This window comes from Parambassis ranga, chromosome 14 (genome assembly GCF_900634625.1).
Source record: "Parambassis ranga chromosome 14, fParRan2.1, whole genome shotgun sequence".
Classification (NCBI taxonomy): Eukaryota; Metazoa; Chordata; class Actinopteri; family Ambassidae; genus Parambassis; species Parambassis ranga.
This window is the reverse complement of record NC_041034.1, coordinates 8420731-8441839: the sequence shown is the minus strand read 5'-3', so window position 1 is coordinate 8441839 and position 21109 is coordinate 8420731. Positions and strand designations below refer to the sequence as shown.

The following is a 21109-nucleotide window of genomic DNA, read 5'->3' as shown; positions in this document are numbered from 1 at the left end:
CTGCCTTAAATTAAGTTGACACGTTCACATGTGAGTTGGAACATTTTTAAATTCAGTGCAGTCCATTGCCTACAGTGGCACAACCCACACCCACCATAGTAAAAGAGTAAAAAGAAAGTGCTAAAATGAATATAATATACCTGAAGTTAAGTGCAGTTTGATTTGTTCCTGTTTTCTTGAGTCCCCTTTCCATCCACTACCTGTCTCATGCACACGTGAGTTTTAATGATTTCTGATCTCTGTCTCTCCATTGTTTTAAATCCTTGTGCTGTGTATTGCTGAAACTTGAATCAATGAATGAATGAATGACTGCAGCCACCTCTGGTTTTGTAAGTGCGGCTGCGGCTTTGTCGCCTGTCTATTCAGCGTTCGGCCTCGTCAGCCTTTCTATATGCTGCTGTTGTGAAACACAAAAGGCCGCCATCACCTTTCTGTGCAACAATAACAGGGCTGGACAGGAGTGGCCACAGCACCGAAACTCTTCATTCACCCCACTCACAAAAGTAACTTTTTTGGTAATTTTCCTTTTTTTTCCTTTTCTTATGCGAACCATATTGTGTACTTTTCACAGCCTTTGGGATTGGGGATGGACCGGTTGCCGTGGATATGGACTCCCATCATACAACTGCTGAGCAGGAAACAAAGTGACCTCAGACCTCAGCTACTCAGCAACTGCTTCCAGTAGAGACTCTGACTGACTTTTGATGTTTCTGGAGGGCGTCTGTGTAAAGTTTCTGTGTGGTGTTACATTTGAATCAGAGACATGTCTGGGACCAAACCAAGTGAGTAAACTGATCCTGTTTTCTTTATCACCAAAAATGATCTGAGGTGAAATGACCTGTGGAGTTTGATTTAGTTTGATGGATTTGTGTGGAAATGGATTGTTTAGCCCATCAGGAGTCGCCAGACTCAGATGAGGACTCCTCAGAAGAGCTGACAGAGGTGGTGTGTCTGGAGTCAGACCTGCAGGATGGACAGTAAGGGCCCCATTTCTATTTATATAAAGTTATCCGTCCTGCTAGCATCTCTGTGTAGCCTAGATAAATGTTAATGTCAGCATGCTAACATCCTGTCAGAAAAAAGTTAGCATCCTGATGCTTAGTAAATGGAGTTTAGCATGATCGCATGCAAACATTTGCTAATTAGCACTAATCAGGGACAGCTGATGCAGGCAAACTGGGAAATCTGATATTTAGTATTCCCATGTTAATTTTAAGGCTAACGGGAACTGTGATGATAGCCTGTGGTCTCATTTTATAAAAGGTCTTAGCATTGTTGCTAAATACCTAAGCTCAGCCTTCTGTCAGAGTGGATGTAATGCTGGCTTTACTTTAACAGCTGACATGATGATACATCTGTATGAAGGATGTCCAGTGATGTTGATTTTATCACATGTTTTTGAATACTATTATGGAAACTTTCACATCTCTCTCTCTCTCTCTCTCTCTGTGTTATCTCAGGATGATGGAGGTTGAAGTGGGACACCATGGCGTGCTGCTGACACGCAGCGATGGCAAATTCAGTGCCCTCGGCAACCAGTGTACACACTATGGTGCTCCCCTCAGCAAAGGTACAGACGCAATGTGACCCCAAAACCATTTACTAATTCGATCCGAAAAATCAATATATCCCTATAACCAATCACAAAAATTGGTTTTGGAAATAGGTAGTTAACAAATATCTACATGATTTTAGTCTACATCCAAAACTATACTGTATGCTACCCTGTAATGTTTCTGATACTGTAAGACTGTACACAGTTAGCACAAATTAGCACATGTTTTGTAAAGAATGTGTGTGTGTGTGTGTGTGTTCAGGAGCTATTTCAGGGAACCGAGTGCGCTGCCCATGGCACGGCACCTGTTTTAACATCCATACTGGAGATCTGGAGGAGTTTCCCGGCATGGACTGTTTACCTTGTCACAAGGTACAAATCAGAAAAATACAGACTGACATTCATCTCATGAGGATTTTTGCTATCATTCTAATTGGTTGTTTTTCTTTGTTGAAGGTCAAAATTCAAAACAGTAAAGTGTACGTGACCATAAATAAAAAGGTAAACGTGCAGACTTCTCTCCTACACTTCATTTAATTTGCTTTTAATTATACATTTTGTGCAGCACCGAACCATTTCAGCTCTATTTTCTTTTCTTACTGGGATTTCTGTTAGAACCGGTAATGTGACATCTGTGTGTTCACTAAATCTTCCCACTGAACTTCTAAAATGTGTGTTTTATACATGATTCAGACCCTTATGCAGGAAAAAAGATTAAAGAGTATGGGAACTGCAGTACCAGGAGTTACTCACACTATCCTGCTGCTGGGAGGAGGTAAGTGTGGACAGTAGTGTGTATGTAAAAAAGAATCGGTGTTGGCCACAACATGCTTCCTCAGTGTGTGTTTGTGTGTGTGTGACGTTTGTGACTCTCTTTGAGTGCAGGTGCTGCATCACTGATCTGTGCTGAGACTCTGCGGCAGGAAAACTTTGGCGGTAGAATCCTCATGGTCAGCAAAGATGAGCTGCTACCGCACGACAAAACACGACTAAGCAAGGTGCTGCATGTCAGTAGGGAATATTTGTGTGTGTTAAATCATTACTTCAGCACACACACCATGCTGGTATCTTACAGGTAATGAATGTAGAGAGTGACAGCATTCTCCTGAGGAGGATGGAGTTTTTCCATAAGTACGACATCGAGGTGTGGCTGCGGAAAGAGGTGAGTGCTTCTGACTGTCGTGTGTTCTGTGTGCGCCCTGGCACCCACCTGCTATTTATGGATGTGTTTGCAGGCCCTGTCTGTGGATACAGACAAGAAGACGGTCACCTTTGATGATGGTTCAGTCCAGTGCTACGATCAGCTTCTCATCTCCACAGGCTGCAGGTACAAACACACAAACACACCATCTAAGGTTATTGGAGGCACAAAATCCAGGAGTGTAAACAGTTGTCATTTGAAAAGCGTCTCTCCTGGACATTTCTGTAACTGCATTTTTTTTGAAGGCAGTGGTCACTGCTGCAGCATTGCCTTTGAACAGAGATGTGTCCTGTCCTTTAGAGCGAAGGGTCTGGATGTGCCTGGCATGAAGCTGGACAACATTAAGATGTTGGAGACACCAGAGGACGCCCGGCAAATCCACGCCTCCTGCATAGGCTGCAACATTGTCCTCGTGGGAACCTCTTTTGTTGGTATGTGTTGCTAAAAATATGCACATAGTATTTTAGGCTTGTGTTGTTCTCTATAGCATCTACTTTGCTGCTTTTTCCCCAGGCATGGAGATAGCATCTTACATGCTAGACAAAGCATCCAGTATCACAGTGATTGGCAGCAGTGAGATGCCATACCAGAACACACTTGGTCCTGAAATAGGCAAAATGACTATGATGGTAAGTGAGAGAAAGAACACTACTGTTCTTTGAGCTTCCACAGTGACTTACAGTTTAAACTCTGATGCGCCTGCAGATGCTGTCAGAGAGAGACGTGAAATTCTTTATGAATGATAGTGTAACCGAAATCAAAGGCATGAATGGAAAGGTAATACACTGTGCCAGTTTGAATTATTACACCATCTATAGAGAGTGACATCATATTTGAATGTGAATGTCTCACTCTTTCTTCTTCTTCAAGGTGAAGGAGGTTGTGCTTAAAAGTGGAAAAGTTATACCAGCAGATGTTTTGATTGTTGGTGTTGGTAAGTGCAGTCATTTCATAAACAAATGTGTAACATATTTTACCTTTGGAGGCAGATGCAGTCTCGTGGCTGGAGATGATAAGTATGGCTTGACTTATAAAAGCAGAGTAAAGGCAGGCAAGCAAACAAAGCACAGGAAGCATAGCTGTTCATTAGCACATTAGCTTAGCACATTTCCTATTCATTTACAATGCATAATGGGTAAAATAATTCTGACTGCTTCAAAACCTCCTGAGCTGCTTTTCTCTCTCATGTCCTTTCTCTCTTCAGGCATCATCCCCAACTCAGAATTTCTGCAAGGCAGCAAAATACAGATGGACTCAAAAAACTTTTTGAAAGTAGACAAGGTCAGCCAATAAACTCATAAACATGGCGTTCCGTGTTTTAAAGTGTGACCATGACTCTTTTTTTTCCATCCGATCTAATGTTGAGTTCAATGATACTCTGCACCACTTCCCACCTGTATCTCCCTCCTGCAGTACATGCACACTAACATCCCTGATGTGTTCGGTGGGGGTGACTTGGCCACGTTCCCATTGTTGATGGCCAATGACCGGCATGTCAACATTGGACACTGGCAGATGGCACAAGCACATGGTAACGTACAGTGTAAATGTTGTCACAAAGTTCTGCATCTTGGCTGTATCTGACAGACTTCTGATAAAATGATATGTGGATATTATCTGGAGTGATGATGCCCTTACATATTAATAATATTGTTGCTTTGAATTGGTGTGAAGGGAGGATAGCAGCTCTGAACATGCTGGGCAAATCCACTGCACTTAATACAGTTCCTTTCTACTGGACCGTCCTAGCGGGTCATACCATTCGATATGCAGGTGAGCAAACCTTTTTTTATCCTAAACATAAGAGACAAATGTCCTATTATTATCATAATAGGACATGATGCGAGATGCCGTGCTTTTGCTTTGTGTTGCTGTGCTCAGGCTATGGGGAGGGATACAGTGAGATTGTAATGAAGGGAAAGTTTGAGGACAGAAGATTTCTGGCGTTATACATCAAGTAAGTTATGACGAGCAACTGCAGAAAAAAAAAATACAAACACCTGTACCTGGGTTAGAACAACTCTTTTAAATATGTTGTGTACTTGTAGGAATGATGCGGTTATTGCAGCAGCTGGCCTGAACTTTGATCCGGCTGTGTCTGTAGTGGCTGAGCGGTTTGTATCTGGAAAAGTCATCACAAAAAAGGAAGCTCAGTACGTAAAGCTTTGTCTTATACATTTCCTATTATACTGCAGTGTGGATTTGATGCATCACACAGACTCCTGGATGTGGAAAATATGAGATAAATCTATACAAATGTGTATCTATTGTTCTCTCTCACTTTAACAGATCAGATGACCTCAGCTGGCTCCAGCTGTCCTGATCAAACCTACTGTCTGTACAGTCTCAACATGCAGTCAACAAGTCCTGCTGTCTGTCTCCTCATCACCACAGCTGTCACTCTGGACACAAGGAGAGTGTACATCTGGACTAAAAGGGTTCAATCTGAAGAGACAGACATCCCTGGTGGAGTCACAGAGCTCCAAACTGTATGTCATGTGAAGGGAGGGGGGGAGTCCACCATGTCAACAACATATACCTCAAATGGATGCAGCTTCTGGGACATTTTTTTAAATCTTAATATATGTCATTTTCTTTAAAAACTTTCCTCAGTATGCTGTTCATATTTCAAAAGTGGCGTACAAGCGTACAAACACAAGTGACTTTAATGCCCACTGTGGACAATGTTCCAGTGAGTCGGAGGGGTGGAGGATTAGGAGAACAGAGGGGGGGAAGCGCACGGCTCTTTGACAGAGATGCTGAAGCAGGCAACAGCAACAAAACACACCAACAGGAACAACGGGCCTCCGGCAAACAGCAAACGAAAGCACCGTGACAAAACCGCCACAAAAGAAATGCTGCGTTTTGTTCTCTCTTTTCTTCCCCCATCGGCCTCACTGCTGGTTTATCATTGTCTTTACTCCACAGCATATTTTAGGTTTGAAGGTGCTGATAGTTTATTTTCTGTACTCATGTCGTATGTAAAAGTTTTTCCCTAAATTTATTTCTTGTGCAAAATGGCAAACTGAGTGAAATTATGATCCACATTTAAACATGTTTCATACCGTTGCAGTGTGAATGGAGGCTACAGATCAAATCTCTTATTTTATATTACAGAGTGAATATTTATCATGATATAAGACATTTTAACATAGATGGACCTTAATTCACACCATATTTATAATTACCACGGTAACCAGCTAAAATCTGCAAATCGGAAGGCTTCTGTAACACGACCACCGAGGAACAAAGGAAACCTCTTAGAAATAAAAGCTTTGTTATCAATGCAAAGTGATCCCTGATGCCTGTGAGAGAAACAGTGCTGGTGTATTTGTCTCTTTGTCACTCTGTTCTTGCATAAAGAAAATCTCAGGCACAACTCTGCTGTCTTTTGCTTTCACTTTTCTGCCACCTGCTGTCCACCAGTGGTAGTGCATTTGCAGAATCATAAAACAATGAAAGTGTAGTGGTACACCTGTAGTGTGGGGTTTTAGGACACATAGGAACAATAAACAACTGTCTACAAACTGTTCATAAAGGTAGGTCTGCAATTATACATGATTTTTTTTATGATTCTAGATTTAGTTTAGACAGAAATAAGCACCTCACTTGCCTAATTATGATAGGCCTGTACTCCATACGCACTCTGGTGGTTGTATTTCTGGGAACTACTTTATTTTGACACTGTTGTCCCAAAACAAAACGTAATGTGACCCCTCTCATCTCATTTAACCCTTCAGCTCGCTGACAGTTGAAATGAAGCCCTGATTATGTTTCACTTCTGAAAGGGCAACTTTGGGTCTTTTCTGGAAGTGCTACATAATTTAGGAGCACAGGTTAAACTGTGCAAATCCTCCATTAAGTTTTTAACAGGCTCATTCAGCAGAAGGTGACAGCGGCCACACTCTGTACCTGACGAAGATGACGAATGTTTCTGTTTTGAGGAGCTTATTTTGTGGTCAATGCATTTCAGGCTGTTAAAAAAAATCAGCTTGAGATTAGTGTAACTTGCTTCAGTGTGTGTTCAGTGATGACAGTCACTGTCGGTCAGATTCAGACAAAGCCTTTTTCACTTTGCTCTCTAAGAATAGTCTGTCTCAAGGCGTCCTGTGCTTCTTTTAACAGAGCCTCTCTGTGTGCGATGTAACGCTGCCTCCTCCTGGATCTGTATTCCTCCTGCCTCTTAGCCTCGGCCTGGGGGTCCTGCAGCACTCCCTCCCATCTCAGGCTCTCCTTGGCCTGGACGCACAGCTCCGTCTCACACCCCTGAGCTTGAGCACCACTGGTTTTTTGGGTCGTCGTCAGCAGCGACGATGATTCCTTGTGGGGTTTTTTGCTGTTCCGGCCACTGCCAGTGAGGCATTCCTTCTTACATGTACCTCGGAGTTTGGGAAGCAGCAGATTCTGAGGGGGCAGCAGGGATATTGGTGAGGTCTCAGGAGGCAAAGCCGCAGCCAGTTGTGTCTCTGTAGGAAGGAAGCAATATAAAAATGTAGACCCCCTGCATACCAGCAAACACAGCAGATGGCTAATGACCTATTCAGCCCTGCAGAGAGTCCTCTACCACTGCTGTATTGCTGGCCTGAGTTTGAACTGGCAAGGTGATACTACAGGGTCAGTTTAAATGTTTTCCACTGCTCACAGCAGTCTGTTTATTAAACAGTATATGATTTTAATGTATCAGTGGAAAATAATGGTTCACTTATTTGTTTTTCACAGGCACACAGATGACCCACTTCTGCTGGGGTGATCATTGACCCTCAGTCTTGGACGAGCACAATGTGACATTGCAATTTTTACATTTACATATATAACAAAATCAGGACCAGGAAATTCGTTTTTCACTTCTTTAACTAGGTTTCAATCGAAGTGAAGATAAAGCGAATGAGTATTAAAGGTTTGAAATAAACATTGTAACTGTTAAACAAAAAAGTACTTCTGTTGCAAGAGTATAACATTTTACTGGCAAAGCTTTCATGCAGATATGAATGTTTGCATTGAGGTGTCTTCCAGCACTAAACCGTGTATTTACCTGAACATTCTGGAAGAGCAGTGTTTTTCTTTCCTTTCTTCTTTTTCTTCTTCTTCTTCTGCAGAACCAGCTTACAGTGTTTGTCTTCTGGCATGATGATGATGATGATGATGTTTTGGCACACAGCTACTCAGATCAGATGAATCCGATTAGACAAGACTGCAAGACAAATGAATGGACAAAAGAAAAGAAAGTTGTGGCAGCGGTAGCTCTTCAGTCCCGAAACAAAACACATGTTCGAGGTTTAGAATAAAAACGTTAGTCCCAAACAAACAGAAAGTGAAAGATTTGAGATGCTACAGTGCTTCTTTTGATGTTTCCGTCTTGTTCCGGACCAAACAATTCCACAATCACCGTTGCTCAGCGAGACGTCTCCATGGCGACAGGACACACCCTCTCCGAGCAGCAAAAAAAAAAGGTTAATCGTTTCCATTTTGGGTTAGTACCACGCCGAATTAGGTATACATAGTTAATATATGACGTGTATCATGGGGTGTACGGAGAACTAACAGTGAATTACTCTGATAAAACAGAAAAATAGAAAACATACGTAATCTCAGGCATGTTCTGCAGCGTTCCATTTCCTGCCTTATTAGTGCGTTCTGCGTGTCGTCATTACGTAACTGTTGATTGTGCGTCATGGTTTATATCCACCCATAAAGTTTATGTTCATTCATAAAACCGTGCGCACGCTCCGACTGTCTGCACTTCACAGCCAATAAATCTGGATTTTAAAGACATTAATGCGTAAGGACCACTGTAAACACGATCGTCATTAATACATATTACCTAAAGAACTGTCATGACCCCGACGTGATTTGAACACGCAACCTTCTGATCTGGAGTCAGACGCGCTACCGTTGCGCCACGAGGTCTCATGAAGCCCCACCACACCTAGAAGTAATTCAGATAATTTATTAGACTGTGAATGTAACTATACTTTTTTAGTTACATACAGTATAAAATCAAATACAATATATTATTGTCAAAATCCAAAGACTGTGCTCTTCCTTTATCCTTTATCACTTAAAGTGCACCAGAGGTGATAACATGATTTAAACACACAACCTTTAAATTAGATGTCAGACCACTTTCCACCACAACATTCAAAATCTAATATCTGCACCCTGACATACACCACATGACACTTTTAGAAGCATTACTTACAATACAGTGACATTTTGAATGGCAACAAAATGGCCACCTGGACAAAAAAACAGTGAAAATGGTTGGGACAACCTTTGTTCACAGCTCATCCAGTTTCCCTTTTTAAATGAGGAATAAAGATTAATACGTGCCACTGGTGTACAGCATTACTTCCATACATACATAGACTTTTGGTCCTAAACCAGCATTTCCTCACACTGTTTATGTGGTAAAAGTGTATCCATGACCCCACCGTAATAATCTGAGCACATAACCTTCTGATCTAGAGTTAAAAGCCTGACCGTTGCCCCCTATGATCTGTGAGTCTGAACATTACACAGAGGAGAACTGGAAGCTACACCACAGAAAACAAAACTGTGGGAACTCTGACAGTAAGTTAAACAATGAGCTGAAACTGTAGCAGTTCTCTGTGGGTTTTTCATTAGAATATAATTAGTCATGTGCTTCACTATTAATATTAAAACATTAAAGATCACAGCTTTTAAAGCAACACTACGAAGCAAAATCATCATCTCTGTTTTATTTTTTTAAAATAAAAGACATTGCTGGTGATTTTATTGTGTGAAATACATAAAGCTGCGTGCTAAAGCTGCTGTTTCAGGAAGTGAACGCTTTTTGTGAAACCCTTTTAAAGTGCTGCATGAGAACTTCATGTGACAACTTCCACAGCATGCAGCCTGGTATGTGGCAGGGAGTTTCCATCCTGTTCCTGTCCCACAGAGCTGTACTGTGTGTACATACACACACACAGCATGTATGCACACACACACACAAACAAAGCTAAATGTATTAAAGTTCATACATTCACCGCCATCATCTGTGAAGTCTGACCTTTCTTATGTGTGTTAGCTAACTAAATGAGAGGTTTGGATGCTATGTTCTGGCTGCTGTTTAAACGTTCATGCACTGCTGCTAAGAATAGCCTCAAACAAGTCTGTCCTGCTTCTGCATTTCCCTTCCACACACATCTGAGCTGTTCCAGTAAGAAATGCAGGAAGAAAGAGGATAAATCATCCTGCTGAGTCAGAGTGGACACGTAGCATTTATCCTCACAGGAGTGACAAAGTTCACAGCAGCATGCAGACGTGATACAAGGAGCTTTCAGAGCTGTCTTCTTAAGTGACAGAGGAGGCAGTTAGGAAACGACATCAGACTTTGCACATTAATACAAGTATCATGATGCATTTTTTTTGTGTGTGATCAATATCTCTGTTGTTGATGTGACTCACATGCCTCTCCGTCTGGTGTGGACATCATGACACAAACAAATGTTTATCTGCAGTAAGTGCATCTGTTTGGACCCCACAGCCAACTGTCCACACTGTTTGTAAACACAGCAAATTATATTTTGTCTGTAAAATAAATTTCAGTGCAATCAGGGTGAATGTTTTACAGAAGAGGCCATTTAACCTCACCGGTGTGCCTGCAGACACTCAAAGTATGTACAGCGGTTTTCAGAGATCATCTTACAAGCTGAAGTGGTAAATATGTCGAGTACCAGACGCAGAGAAAGGCTGATTCTCTGAGCTGAATTTGTACCTGGAAGTAATGTTCTATAATTACGGTATGCGTGCTGCATAGCTAGCCAAGCCCTAACCAAGCACCAGCTATTTAACTGGTGACCTCATAACAAACGACTGCCACGGCATGTGACAAATAGGACAAGCTACACACACCATGTAACAAAAGATTATATTGACTTTATATCAAATCATAAATATGGCTGATGTTTAGTAACGAATACCCCTGATTCATAATGATTTCCACCCCTGCATGTGCCCAAAGAGGATGGTGTGTCTGAATCAGGAAGGAATGAAGGTTGGAGGCGACCGGCAAGCAGTGAGCAACTGAATCATGACTAACATTTACCATGCTAGTGTTTGTAAATCACGTTCTGTGAAATAGATCTGTTGAAATAAAAAGGGAGAGACATGAGAGTGAGACAGTGCCTTTGGTTTTGTGTGTGGGTCAGGTGACAGTGAGGAAGCAACCTTAAAGCTGCAGACTGACAAGTCCAGTTTCATAGGAGAGAGGCAGGAATAATAGTTTAAAAAAAGAGGCACCGGCCTCATAGTCTCTGCTGCGTGAGTGTCTTTGTGCGTCAGCACCGAGAGGGCAACAAGTTCACTTCGACCTGCTGATGTCTCTGGAGGCCATTTGCAGACACTCATGCTGTCCTAATAGCAACACAACTTGGTGCAATTAGTTGTACAATTAAAGTGAAACCACAACAGATGACTGGTTAGCATACTATATCATTCATAGATGATTAGTATTCTGCCCTGGACTTATCCAGCTCTACACGGATGCAGTAAAAGCTCACATCTTGGCTGGAATGATGCAGTATTCATTGGGTAACTGAAATATAGGATGTTGCCTACACAAAATGCTTATTGACTTAGTAACATAGCTCCTCTAGAAGCCACTGAGTATAACAACAGCTGCGTCCAGCTCATCTCTACTGCCTACCATCATCATCCTACATTACTTTCTCAGCAGCATTAATTGTTTCATTGATGTAGCCTAGCACAATGTGCTGTATTGCTGCCAGCTAAAATAAACACTGAAAGCAATCCATACCAGTACATAAGGCTAGAGCGACCATCGACACTACTTTTCATGGTGCACTGCAGGGTAGATTGAGTCCATAGTATGGGGTTTGATACAACATGTAGTGGAATAGTGATTAGAGGCTGATTGTGGACACACTCACTATTGTTTTTACAGCTCAGTGTGGAGGTTAGAATAGAACAGAAATACTTTATTCATCCCAAGCTGGTAAATTTCACTAAAGAACTGTCATAACCTCGACGTGATTTGAACACGCAACTTTCTGATCTGGAGTCAGACGCGCTACCATTGCGCCACAAGGTCTTAGCACAGGGTTCCAGCCGTTGGCATTTCGGCAGGGCCAGGTGGGCGGGTTGTCTCATGAGCAGGTAGGTTGTGATCTGAGATGGAATCTGTGATATCTAGGATGCTGTGATATTAACATTTTAACATCAGTGGAGACTAACTCGCTTTCGTGGCCAGCCTCAAGTGGCAGGGCAAGGAACTGCAGTTTTTGGCACTAACGCCATTACTCAGCACACACATATTTTAGTGTGGTTAGAATTAAAAAAAGAAAAATGTTGTTTAATGTTTACAATAATCCCACTGGAATGTATATATAAAAAACTCAGTACAGTAGAAATTAGCCAGCTGTTCTTATTGTTGTATGTTTCTTTAAATGCTGGCATCAAGTCTTCTGCTTTCACTGCACCACATTTTAGAGGAAATATTTACTGTGCTTTTCTACATTTATCTGACAGCTTAATGTTTTATATTTAAGATTTATTTACATACAAATGAAAGCAAATGTTCATAAAAATTTGCATAGTATATTAATTTAACAGATAATGAATGATAATTTTTTTGAAACGTGAGCATTTTATTTATTTTGTATTTATTTCGAAGTACATTCTTGTAGTAATTGTTACTCTCACTATGTTTTTTACTTTGGTTATGGACATGAGTGCCTCCTCCTCCAACTGTGACGGACTATTTATCGTCTGTATGATTTATTAGAAACAGGTTAATCTGCTGCCTCATGGCACGCTTACAGTCGACCTGCGTCTACACGTCAGAACTCTGACGTGTGCTTTCAACGTCATTACGCTGCCAGCTGATCGGAGTGGGAAGCCGGGTGTGTGTCTGGTTTGGGCGTGTGTGTGTGTGAGAGAGAGAGAGAGAGGAAAAGCAGGAGAGAGAGAGAGAGAGAGACGTGGGGAGAGGGAGGACCGGGGCAGGAGTTGTGTAAAAGCGGCTGAAGTCCTGCAGCTGCTGCTGCGCTAAAACAGAAAGGCTTCAAACACATGAACGCTGTCAGACGTCAAACAGATCCACAGACACCGACACACCCAAGTGAAGGTCCGGGGACTCCGCTGAAGAGTGGGCGAGGCAGTCTGAACTCTGCGCTGGACCGTGTAGAGCGGACAGGAGCGACCCGGCCCCGGTGGTCAAGGTGGGGCTTGTGTTACTTTCCCTGTCCGTGGGGCTGTCTGTGTGTTTCTGCTGGCTAAATGCTTATTCCTGTCAGCGTGATTTAGCCCGTGGCGGCTTGATGACCCAGTTTGCGTGAAAATGGCAACTGACAAACCGTCCTTTACGCGACTTTAATCACCTAAAAATCACACCTGTGCGTCAGAATTCTCAGTTTTCTGCACAATTTATGTTGGCGTCGTCTTGTTCACCGCGACATATAGCCTATTTGATGTTATAGGAGTTCTGGTTGAAGGCCTGTACGTATGTATGTGCGTGTGCGTGTGTGTGTCAAGGCCCACTGAAACAGTGGAGCTCATAGGATTTAATGGACAGCCTAAAAAAAAATGATTTTGGTTCCCCCACCACAAACTGCAGGCTTTTAATGTACATTTATATGATTGACAGACTGTGTTAAAGTGTATAGTTTATAAGTTATGTTAACAGATAATTAGCAGCATTAAATGTGCATATAGATACAGCTGAAACACACAGACAGCCTGTTATAACTGCCAAAAATCTGTTTATATATGTTTAACCTGCTATCATGACTGTCTTATAGCACATTAAAAAAAAAGGAAACTCCAGCCTCCATTTTATTCACCATGCCAAATGTTGGATTTACAGGCTATAGCAGGATGCGGTCTAGGTCTGCATTTATATAATCCAAACTTGTCAAAAAGTGTCAGCCCTCAAAGCTTCTTAAAATGTGCTGAGTTCATGTTAGGCCGAAGAAAAAGCCTGTGCTCAAGTAGGGGATAGGTGAAAATCAGGATGATGGCCGAGGCCGAGCCATTTCTCAGAAATGCACTGACACCGGCAGTCATCTGGCAGATCGTTCCTAATGAAAGACACGCTAATAAACACAAATATATCTGGATGTTTGTAAGAACCGGTTCTTAAAAGCAGGTGATGTAACAGAGAAGGATTTAGGACTCCCTGTCCACTTTAAGTCTCCTCATTTCACATATGATTATTTCCAGTCTTTTATAGTTCTGTAAAACATTTTAAAAGCCTTTGTGTATAAGTCATGTGTTTGTGGGATAAATGGTTAGACGAGGGGGGAAAGCTGGCTGTAGTGTACGTTACATCGATGGAGCCTGTCTTACATAATTGTACAGCCAGAGTGTGCCGGTAGGAATGTGCAATAGACTGTGTCACGAGCTGCATTTGTGCCATTGCAACCCAGAGCGTGACATAAGCCACCCTGTGAATGAGGATCACATGGCAACGACAGGACGTCAGTAAAAAAAAAAAAAAAGCAACTCATCCTCTCTGCATAGGTTATATGCATCCAGGGGGGAAAAAATAAAATAAAAGCTGCCTCCGCTGTGCTGCCTTTATTGCCCACATTTGCAGAAGTGAAGCCATATTGCTCAACTTGGGTCACACCCTTCATTCCTGTTGCGTGCCTTGTCAAAGGGGAGGATGGGGCAAGACGGGATGTGTTATGTAGGTTCATTTAAAAGAAGAAGAAAAAAATCGAGTTCCTTCAAAGGAAATGTCACCGCGTGCCTGAGGACAGGCTTACAGGCCTCATGCAGCATATTACCATTCCCCGGCAGCGTCATGAATTCAGAATGGCATTCAGCTGTTCCTCCTGGCAAATAACACAACCTACACCACTTCTTTGTCATGATCTCGGGGTTAAAGTCAGATAGCCTTTAAAGTCCAGCAAACAGCGAGCAGCAGAGCATAAGAAGAGGCTCTGTGCGCTGTGATCGGTGCTGCCAAAGCCACCGCCCTTTCCCTGTCTTTGTCCCCATTCCCAGTCTAAAATGATCAGTCTATATTACAGACTACAATCTGGGGCAGTAAACACTCTCCAGCTGGTCAACACCCACAGCAGAGGAATGTACCTGAGTGGAAATATGTAACTGAACATTTTAATTAGCATGTGTCTCCCCTCACAAGGCTGCAGCAGCGATATGCAAATCATACATTTGCCTGTGCGTAGATTCATGAGTGACGGTTGTATGGCGCAAAACCAAATTCAGACTAGTGATTGTGGTATCTTATCTCTTCTCCATGTGAGCTATTCTCACACAATAGTGTGACCCTAAACATGGGAAGGTCAGATGAGTGGGCTGAGAGCAGAGGGAGAGGTCTATCTGACCTGCCTCCTCTTTTTTTCTCCTCCTCGTCTTCACCTTCGTTTGCTGCTTGACAAGCTTTCCAGCTAGCTATGTGCATCTGCAGATGTACGTCTTCCTGTTTGAGCTGCCTGCTGCCCCCTGATGTAGCTGCGTTTCAGGACATATACTTCTACTCTTTATACATATTGTTTCACATTGTATGGATACAATTGGTGCATTCTACATTGTCCCAACCCAGCGCCTGTCATCTGTAGCCCCCACTTGACTAACAATGACAAAATAGCCGGTGCTTTATCAATCTGGAGACACCTCACCTTCATCGAGCACACCAGTCTGTGTCATCTGTGCATGCTCAGAGGATCCATCATGAGGATTGTAAAACCAGTAAAGCACTCTACAAAATACAGTTTAAATGACGATGAACATCCTGGTACTTAAAGTATTTTCCTGGCATATTAAATAGCCAGATGGAACTTGTAACACAGAACCATCTGGGACATCTTGTAAACAGTTTGGAAAGAGAAGGCACTTTCAAAAAAGACCTGGCAGGTGTTTGGATGAACCATCTGCCAAACTTCAACCAACTTCTCGTTGTTTTACCTGAAGTACCCTCATAGGTCCGCACAGGTCGACCTGCTCTTAGCCTAGCCTTCATTCCAGTTCAAGCCAGACAACATCTGACCTACACCTGCTTAGCCTCTGAATTCCCATAATCCTTCATTCTAGGAGATGGAGAACTAACAGACACTAAGGCTGCCCAAGAAATTAGCCGTAAAGTGTTTGCTTCTCATTTACCCTTTTATTATCAGTTACAGCTGAGGGTTGATAAGACAGTCTCGTTAAGAGTTCAAATGTTTGCACAATACGGGGTACATTTGTTCCTATTTCTTGCAGACATCCTGCCTGGTCAGCTCCTGTGTGTTTTATCCTCCCTGTCGAGATGGAGAATGCACGTCTACAGCCTTAGATAAGCCCAGTCTTTTGTGTATTAGACCGTGTTATCTTCTCTTTTTACACTGTTGCCCCGTGTATAAAAGCCTGTCTCAAGGTCTTCCACACTGCTTGTCATGTGGCCTTGCGTCTGCCTCCCCTTCTTCAAAGAAGCAGACCGAGTGAAATAGAGGCAGCAAAGGGAAGGCCAGGGTCAACCTGACAGTTTAGCCTCGTCCACTGCAAACCAGATGTAGACAAGCAGATAGAGAGGGGATGGGTGAGGAGCAGAGAGAGAGAGAGAGAGAGAGACGGAAAAGAAGGAATGGCGGAGACTGTGTGAGGCCACAGCAGCCGGATGGAATTTCTAACATACGCAGCTGGAATGTGAGGAATGCAGGACAGTCTGATCTGACTGAGAGAGGGTGAAGAGGACAGACAAGTCAGAAAAGAGGAAGAGATATGGGAAAGAGTGGCACAGCAAAAAGACCCAGGCCTCCACACTGCCTGCCTTTGTGAACTTAAAGATACAGTCACTGTTTGTGCAGGGAGTGGCACGCTATGGAACAAATAACTAATTCAGTTTCCGTTTGAGCCTGTGGCGGTTATAACTGTCAGTGGAGGCCCGCGGACTCGTACTGTCTGTCCTCCTCTCTGACTTCATTCAGGCTAACAGTAGCATGAGTGAGAGGAGTGGGCGAGCACACTTTGATAGCGATTAATGATGCCTCTCTTTTGCTAAAGTTCAATTGCTTTTGCTGTTCACTTTTCATCAACATATATCTACAGTGGGAGATTGGTTGCCATGACATTTGATGCCCTGGTGCCCACCATCCTTGTGATGGCGAGCATGCTGATCAGTATTCCTACTACACATCAGCATACCAACATTAGTATTTAGCTTAGCCTGAGAAATAAAGAACTAAGAAATTCAGAAGTGGCAAAACCGCAGTTCCCCATGTGGCCTCTGGGGGTATCTCAGAAAACATGTCAAGTGGGAGTACGACATAGTGGGTAACTTCCCTCAAACTTTCTTGTTTAAATACTAAAGTTAAAGTTAAGGCTTTCAAGATCCAAGATGGCCATACACAGAGCAAAGGCGATGTCATGGTGGCTCAACAGTGGTAGTGCGCTCTTTAGAATTGAACTAAATAGCTCAAAAAGGTATTATGTGCACATGATGTGTGAATGTGAAGTCTATCGGAGGGTGTGGTTCACACAGCCACACAAAGTTGACACAAAATTGGAGTGAAAGAAATTCATTTTTTTCTGCCCTGTGCACTGGGTGAGCAGCTGTCACAGTGCTGCAGCCTAAAGTGTGTGACAGCAGCTGGCAGCACCAGCAAGTGCCACCGAATGTCTCATTTTAAATAAATAAACTTGACTGTTTACAAAAAGATAAGCTGGGGCTGTGGAGGTCAGTTGCATTGGGACTGTAAAGCAGCAAAAATGTCAAACAAAGCTGAATACTGATCCTGACGAGCGAGAGAGAGAGAGAGAGAGAGGGGGGGCTTGACCAGGAGCAGGGCGGACTTTAACCGGCCAGGCAGAAGAGCAGTTCACATCCGGGTTATGAGCCTCAGACCTGACTGCAAACTCCACTTGATTATTTGAAGATTTATGAGAATTGAGTAGAACAAATACATTCTTAGAGAACATCAGTGACAAGTCAGAACAGGCAGCCAGGGCCTCTGCTGACTCACCCACTTTAAGAATAATAATTGACATGATGAATTTGTCAGGTGTTGCAGGCACACCCTGAGTTTTTCCATATTCATTGTGCAGTGACGCTGCTGCTGACGTCAGCGCTGTAAAACCCAGTGAGTGTAAAAAAAAAAAAATGCATGATTTCTGCATACAACTGAAACATTTTCATAAGTCCTGTTGATTGTGACCCCTCCTTCCCCTCCCTCTCCCCCACTGCTGTGCTCTCAAATACCTGAAATTATTCTGGCTCTCCTTACTGCAGGAATGTGCAGCATGTGTTACTCATCGTCCCCAGGAGAAGTGGAACATGTCCTCAATATCTCGAGATCAAGATTACATTCTTGAACGCTGCTTATGTGTGTGTGAGAGAAATTATTTTGACATTTGTTTACTGCAGCTCTGGACAATATCCAGTTGCAGTTTTTCTGTATATTTGATGCCATCTTCCTTTCTGAAGAGAACAGTCTGTTCTGATGGGTCAGCTATAGTGGCCTCATCAGCTCCTGGTTAAGACTGATGCATGGAAATATGAGGCATAATTTCATTGGATATGGAATTAATAGTGCAGGAGGAGTTAATTTTTGTTTTGTCAGGAATGGGCAACTTAAAATACCATTAACTGTGGTCAAAGATTTTCCACACTCATCTGGCTCAAGAGAAACAAACACCGACAGAACAAGCTTCTCCTCCATTTTATGGTCATCTATACAAGTGATAACTTGACAACATGTTTTCAGCTAAAAGCACTTGAAGCTGCATATACTCCTAAAAAAACAAGACACAGTGTGAAGAAAGCCAGGCACAGTGGAGCTTGGAATGACATGCTAATGTCACAGTGCTAAAACTGGCATTAACACAAAGTACAGCCCAAATCTGTTTGCTACTGGCCCTGTGTAAACAAAGCGTGTTCTAAAGCCGATCAGGTGTATCTACAGGTTTTTAAAACACTTCTGAGAGGATTTCTGCTTTCATGTACAGACTGTCTATTCAGCTTCATCTTCTCTTGCCTGTGTTTTGTAACCACGGTAACTGACCGAAAAAAAAACAAAAACTTTTTAAGAGTGTTTTTCAGGATCATAAATCAGAGAATATCTAAGAGTTTCTTGGCTGGCAATGTACGACATGCAGAGGCAGAGTAGAGCTGCTGATGCATGTACCCCTCCTGGTTATCTGACGCATGATCTTGTGTGCATCTCCCCAGGCGTTCTTACATATCAGCTCGTTTCACCCACTTACTCACAGCTGATTGCACACACTCTGGCTCGACTGCACCCACTTACTGTATGTGTGTGAGTGGCTACCCGCCACCTCGTGCCCACGCTTCAAGAGAAGAGGGGAAGTTAAACAATCTCGTCTTCTCTTTTTTTTTTTTGCAGAATTATTGACACCTAGCAGAAGAAGGAAGGAGAAGGAGTTGCTGATTTTGTGGCACGTCACTCCAGGCCACCTGATTCCAACTCTCACGCTCGCTGGCTGACTCCCACTGCTCCCTCACCCTTGGCCCCAAATAGCTGACAGAGTGCACAGAGCGGTTCTTCACTGGCAAGCTTTATGTTCCTGTACACATGCTAAAGCTGCCAGCTGAAGAACTGCTCTGGTCAGCCCTGACTCAATAAAAGGAAACGCACATTCTTTGTGGTCAGCAACTGTTGTGTAAATTTTTGATTAAAATCATCACAAAAACTGCTTAAATTGTGTCAATGACATGCTTCGGATGCATTTTTTATTGTTGTTACCTGCACAATAAAACACCTACCAACACTGAAGTCTGCCTTGTCCAAAAACAACACACTCAGAAAAAGGGACGCACACAAAAAATGCATCACACCTAATCACTTCTGTCTGGTGATCCTACAAACAACAGTAAAGATCAGAGTATATTCAGATGTGGTTTGATTAAAAAAAGTCTCAAGTGAACAGGTCTCAGTTTCTTTCTCTTGAAATATGTTCTTACATAAACACATCAATAAGCTGAAGGCAGAACTGTGTAAACCCAGTTAGACTGCTGTTAAATATAAACCAAAGGCAGACAAAACACACCTAATGCCTGTTCTTCAGGACCTGAAGGCATCCCTGCTTCAAGAAATTCCTTCACAGCTAGTGTACTGGTGAAGTCACACTGTCGACAGGTCTGGATATGAAGAAGGATATGAAAAAGGTAAAGGTTAAATGATTTTATAATATAAATATATATGACGTGTGTCTGCAACTTTTTATAGGGGAACAAATGAAGCCTTTGGGGGGGGGGTATTTTAGTGGCTTAAGTGGAAAAAAATGAATGATTATAAACAGGCTGTAGTGGCTTTTTCATGCTGACTCAGACAATTATAAGCAGGGTAAGATGAAGTAAACTAACTTCTGGGTCTTTCTGGGTATTTCTCAAAATCGCCACTAGATGGCAGAATACTCTGCAAAACAAGTTAGAAGCGCTCTGGCAGCTCAGAGGGTTTTTATTGATTTATATATATATATTAACTTCAGGGTTACAAAGAGGGGCTGTCCTGAGATTTTATCCATATCCAACAGTTATTAAATGAGCCAGAAGGCCCACTTTATTTTTAATAGAAATAGAAATCATTATTTTATTGTCCTGCTCTTTTGGAACAACCATAAACAGAATAAGTCACAAATTACAGACACCATGTGGAAATGTATGGCCCGTGGACAGGTTTTTGGACATTATATATAATAATATTCTCTCTCTCTCTCTCTCTCTCTCTATATATATATATATATATATATATATATATATATATATATATATATATATATATATATTATTATTATGTTATAGGATTATATGGAATTTTCTAAAACTACAACAGTCAGTAACAATAATTTAATAATACAGTATAACTCAACATATCTCATGCAGACACTTTTGTCTGCACAATAATACTTCTACTTTCAATAGTTCTGCTGACATTCTTTTTCTAATGTGTCACTTTATCAGAAACACCGTGCACTTGCTGATTCGTGCAGTTATTTAATCTATAGCCTATCATGTGGCAACAGTAGATACAGATCAAAGACCATATCCAGTTCCACTCACAAGCAAAAGTGCACAGAAGAAGTCAAATGGTCTGAAAAGCTTTCCAGTAGAATTTGTCTTCAGTTTCAACTACATGGCTCCAACAATGGACACATTAACCTTAAACCTCAGGGCCCCAACTGACTCCCACCCACCACACACTACAGGTAAATCCTGCCTCTCCCATAAACGTATGAGGAGAAATATAATATGGCGCAAATAACTGGATGGCTCATCCGGGTCTGACTCCCCTGAGCATTTTCCCATTTTATCCATAATGGATGACTGATGGAGACTTTTATCAACAGGTGGGAAAAAAATCTGGGAACACACTCATTTCTGAACAAAGGTTCAAACCTTTGAATACACA

General features: G+C 42.3%; 2 protein-coding genes, 1 long non-coding RNA gene and 2 other non-coding genes across 7 annotated transcripts; 2 read left to right on the top strand and 3 right to left on the bottom strand.

The window, feature by feature from the left end:
* Positions 1-876: 876 nt before the first annotated feature.
* aifm5 (apoptosis inducing factor mitochondria associated 5) lies at positions 877-5079 on the top strand. The gene is made up of 18 exons (XM_028422124.1): positions 877-977; positions 1461-1570; positions 1818-1927; positions 2012-2056; positions 2249-2330; positions 2441-2553; positions 2631-2717; positions 2791-2882; positions 3057-3187; positions 3270-3385; positions 3462-3533; positions 3627-3690; positions 3961-4037; positions 4170-4287; positions 4431-4529; positions 4638-4713; positions 4805-4909; positions 5046-5079. The coding sequence occupies exons 1-18, from the start codon at positions 877-879 to the stop codon at positions 5077-5079; spliced, it is 1632 nt and encodes a 543-aa protein (XP_028277925.1).
* Positions 5080-6255: 1176 nt separating this feature from the next.
* LOC114446398 (protein LIAT1) lies at positions 6256-8627 on the bottom strand. Of its 3 annotated transcripts, none has more exons than XM_028422031.1 (3): positions 8578-8627; positions 7789-7947; positions 6256-7222 (listed from the first exon to the last, which is right to left on the bottom strand). In XM_028422031.1, exons 2-3 carry the CDS (start codon positions 7880-7882, stop codon positions 6810-6812), a joined length of 507 nt encoding a protein of 168 aa, XP_028277832.1. In that variant the 5' UTR covers positions 7883-7947; positions 8578-8627; the 3' UTR covers positions 6256-6809. The 3 variants fall into 3 exon arrangements, with proteins under 3 accessions (XP_028277832.1, XP_028277833.1, XP_028277831.1); XM_028422032.1 differs by lacking the exon at positions 8578-8627 and adding an exon at positions 8089-8151; XM_028422030.1 differs by lacking the exon at positions 8578-8627 and having other exon boundaries at positions 7789-8082.
* trnaw-cca (transfer RNA tryptophan (anticodon CCA)) lies at positions 8592-8663 on the bottom strand. The gene has a single exon. It is a non-coding gene; the product is annotated as a tRNA-Trp (tRNA).
* Positions 8664-11757: 3094 nt separating this feature from the next.
* Positions 11758-11829, bottom strand: trnaw-cca (transfer RNA tryptophan (anticodon CCA)). Its single transcript has one exon. It is a non-coding gene; the product is annotated as a tRNA-Trp (tRNA).
* Positions 11830-12645: 816 nt separating this feature from the next.
* On the top strand, positions 12646-19625 carry LOC114446748 (uncharacterized). Its single transcript, XR_003671777.1, has 2 exons — positions 12646-12958; positions 19085-19625. It is a non-coding gene; the product is annotated as an uncharacterized LOC114446748 (long non-coding RNA).
* The last annotated feature ends 1484 nt before the right edge of the window (positions 19626-21109 follow it).

Bases quoted from the DNA above. Each gene is read 5' to 3' on its own strand.
- aifm5 (XM_028422124.1), top strand. From the start codon at position 877: ATGGATTGTTTAGCCCATCAGGAGTCGCCAGACTCAGATGAGGACTCC. The intron at 2,554-2,630 runs GTGCTGCATGTC...GGTATCTTACAG, and splicing joins ACAAAACACGACTAAGCAAG to GTAATGAATGTAGAGAGTGA. The intron at 4,530-4,637 runs GTGAGCAAACCT...TGCTGTGCTCAG, and splicing joins TCATACCATTCGATATGCAG to GCTATGGGGAGGGATACAGT.
- LOC114446398 (XM_028422031.1), bottom strand. From the start codon at position 7,882: ATGCCAGAAGACAAACACTGTAAGCTGGTTCTGCAGAAGAAGAAGAAG. The intron at 7,223-7,788 runs GTAAATACACGG...TCCTTCCTACAG, and splicing joins TGCTCTTCCAGAATGTTCAG to AGACACAACTGGCTGCGGCT.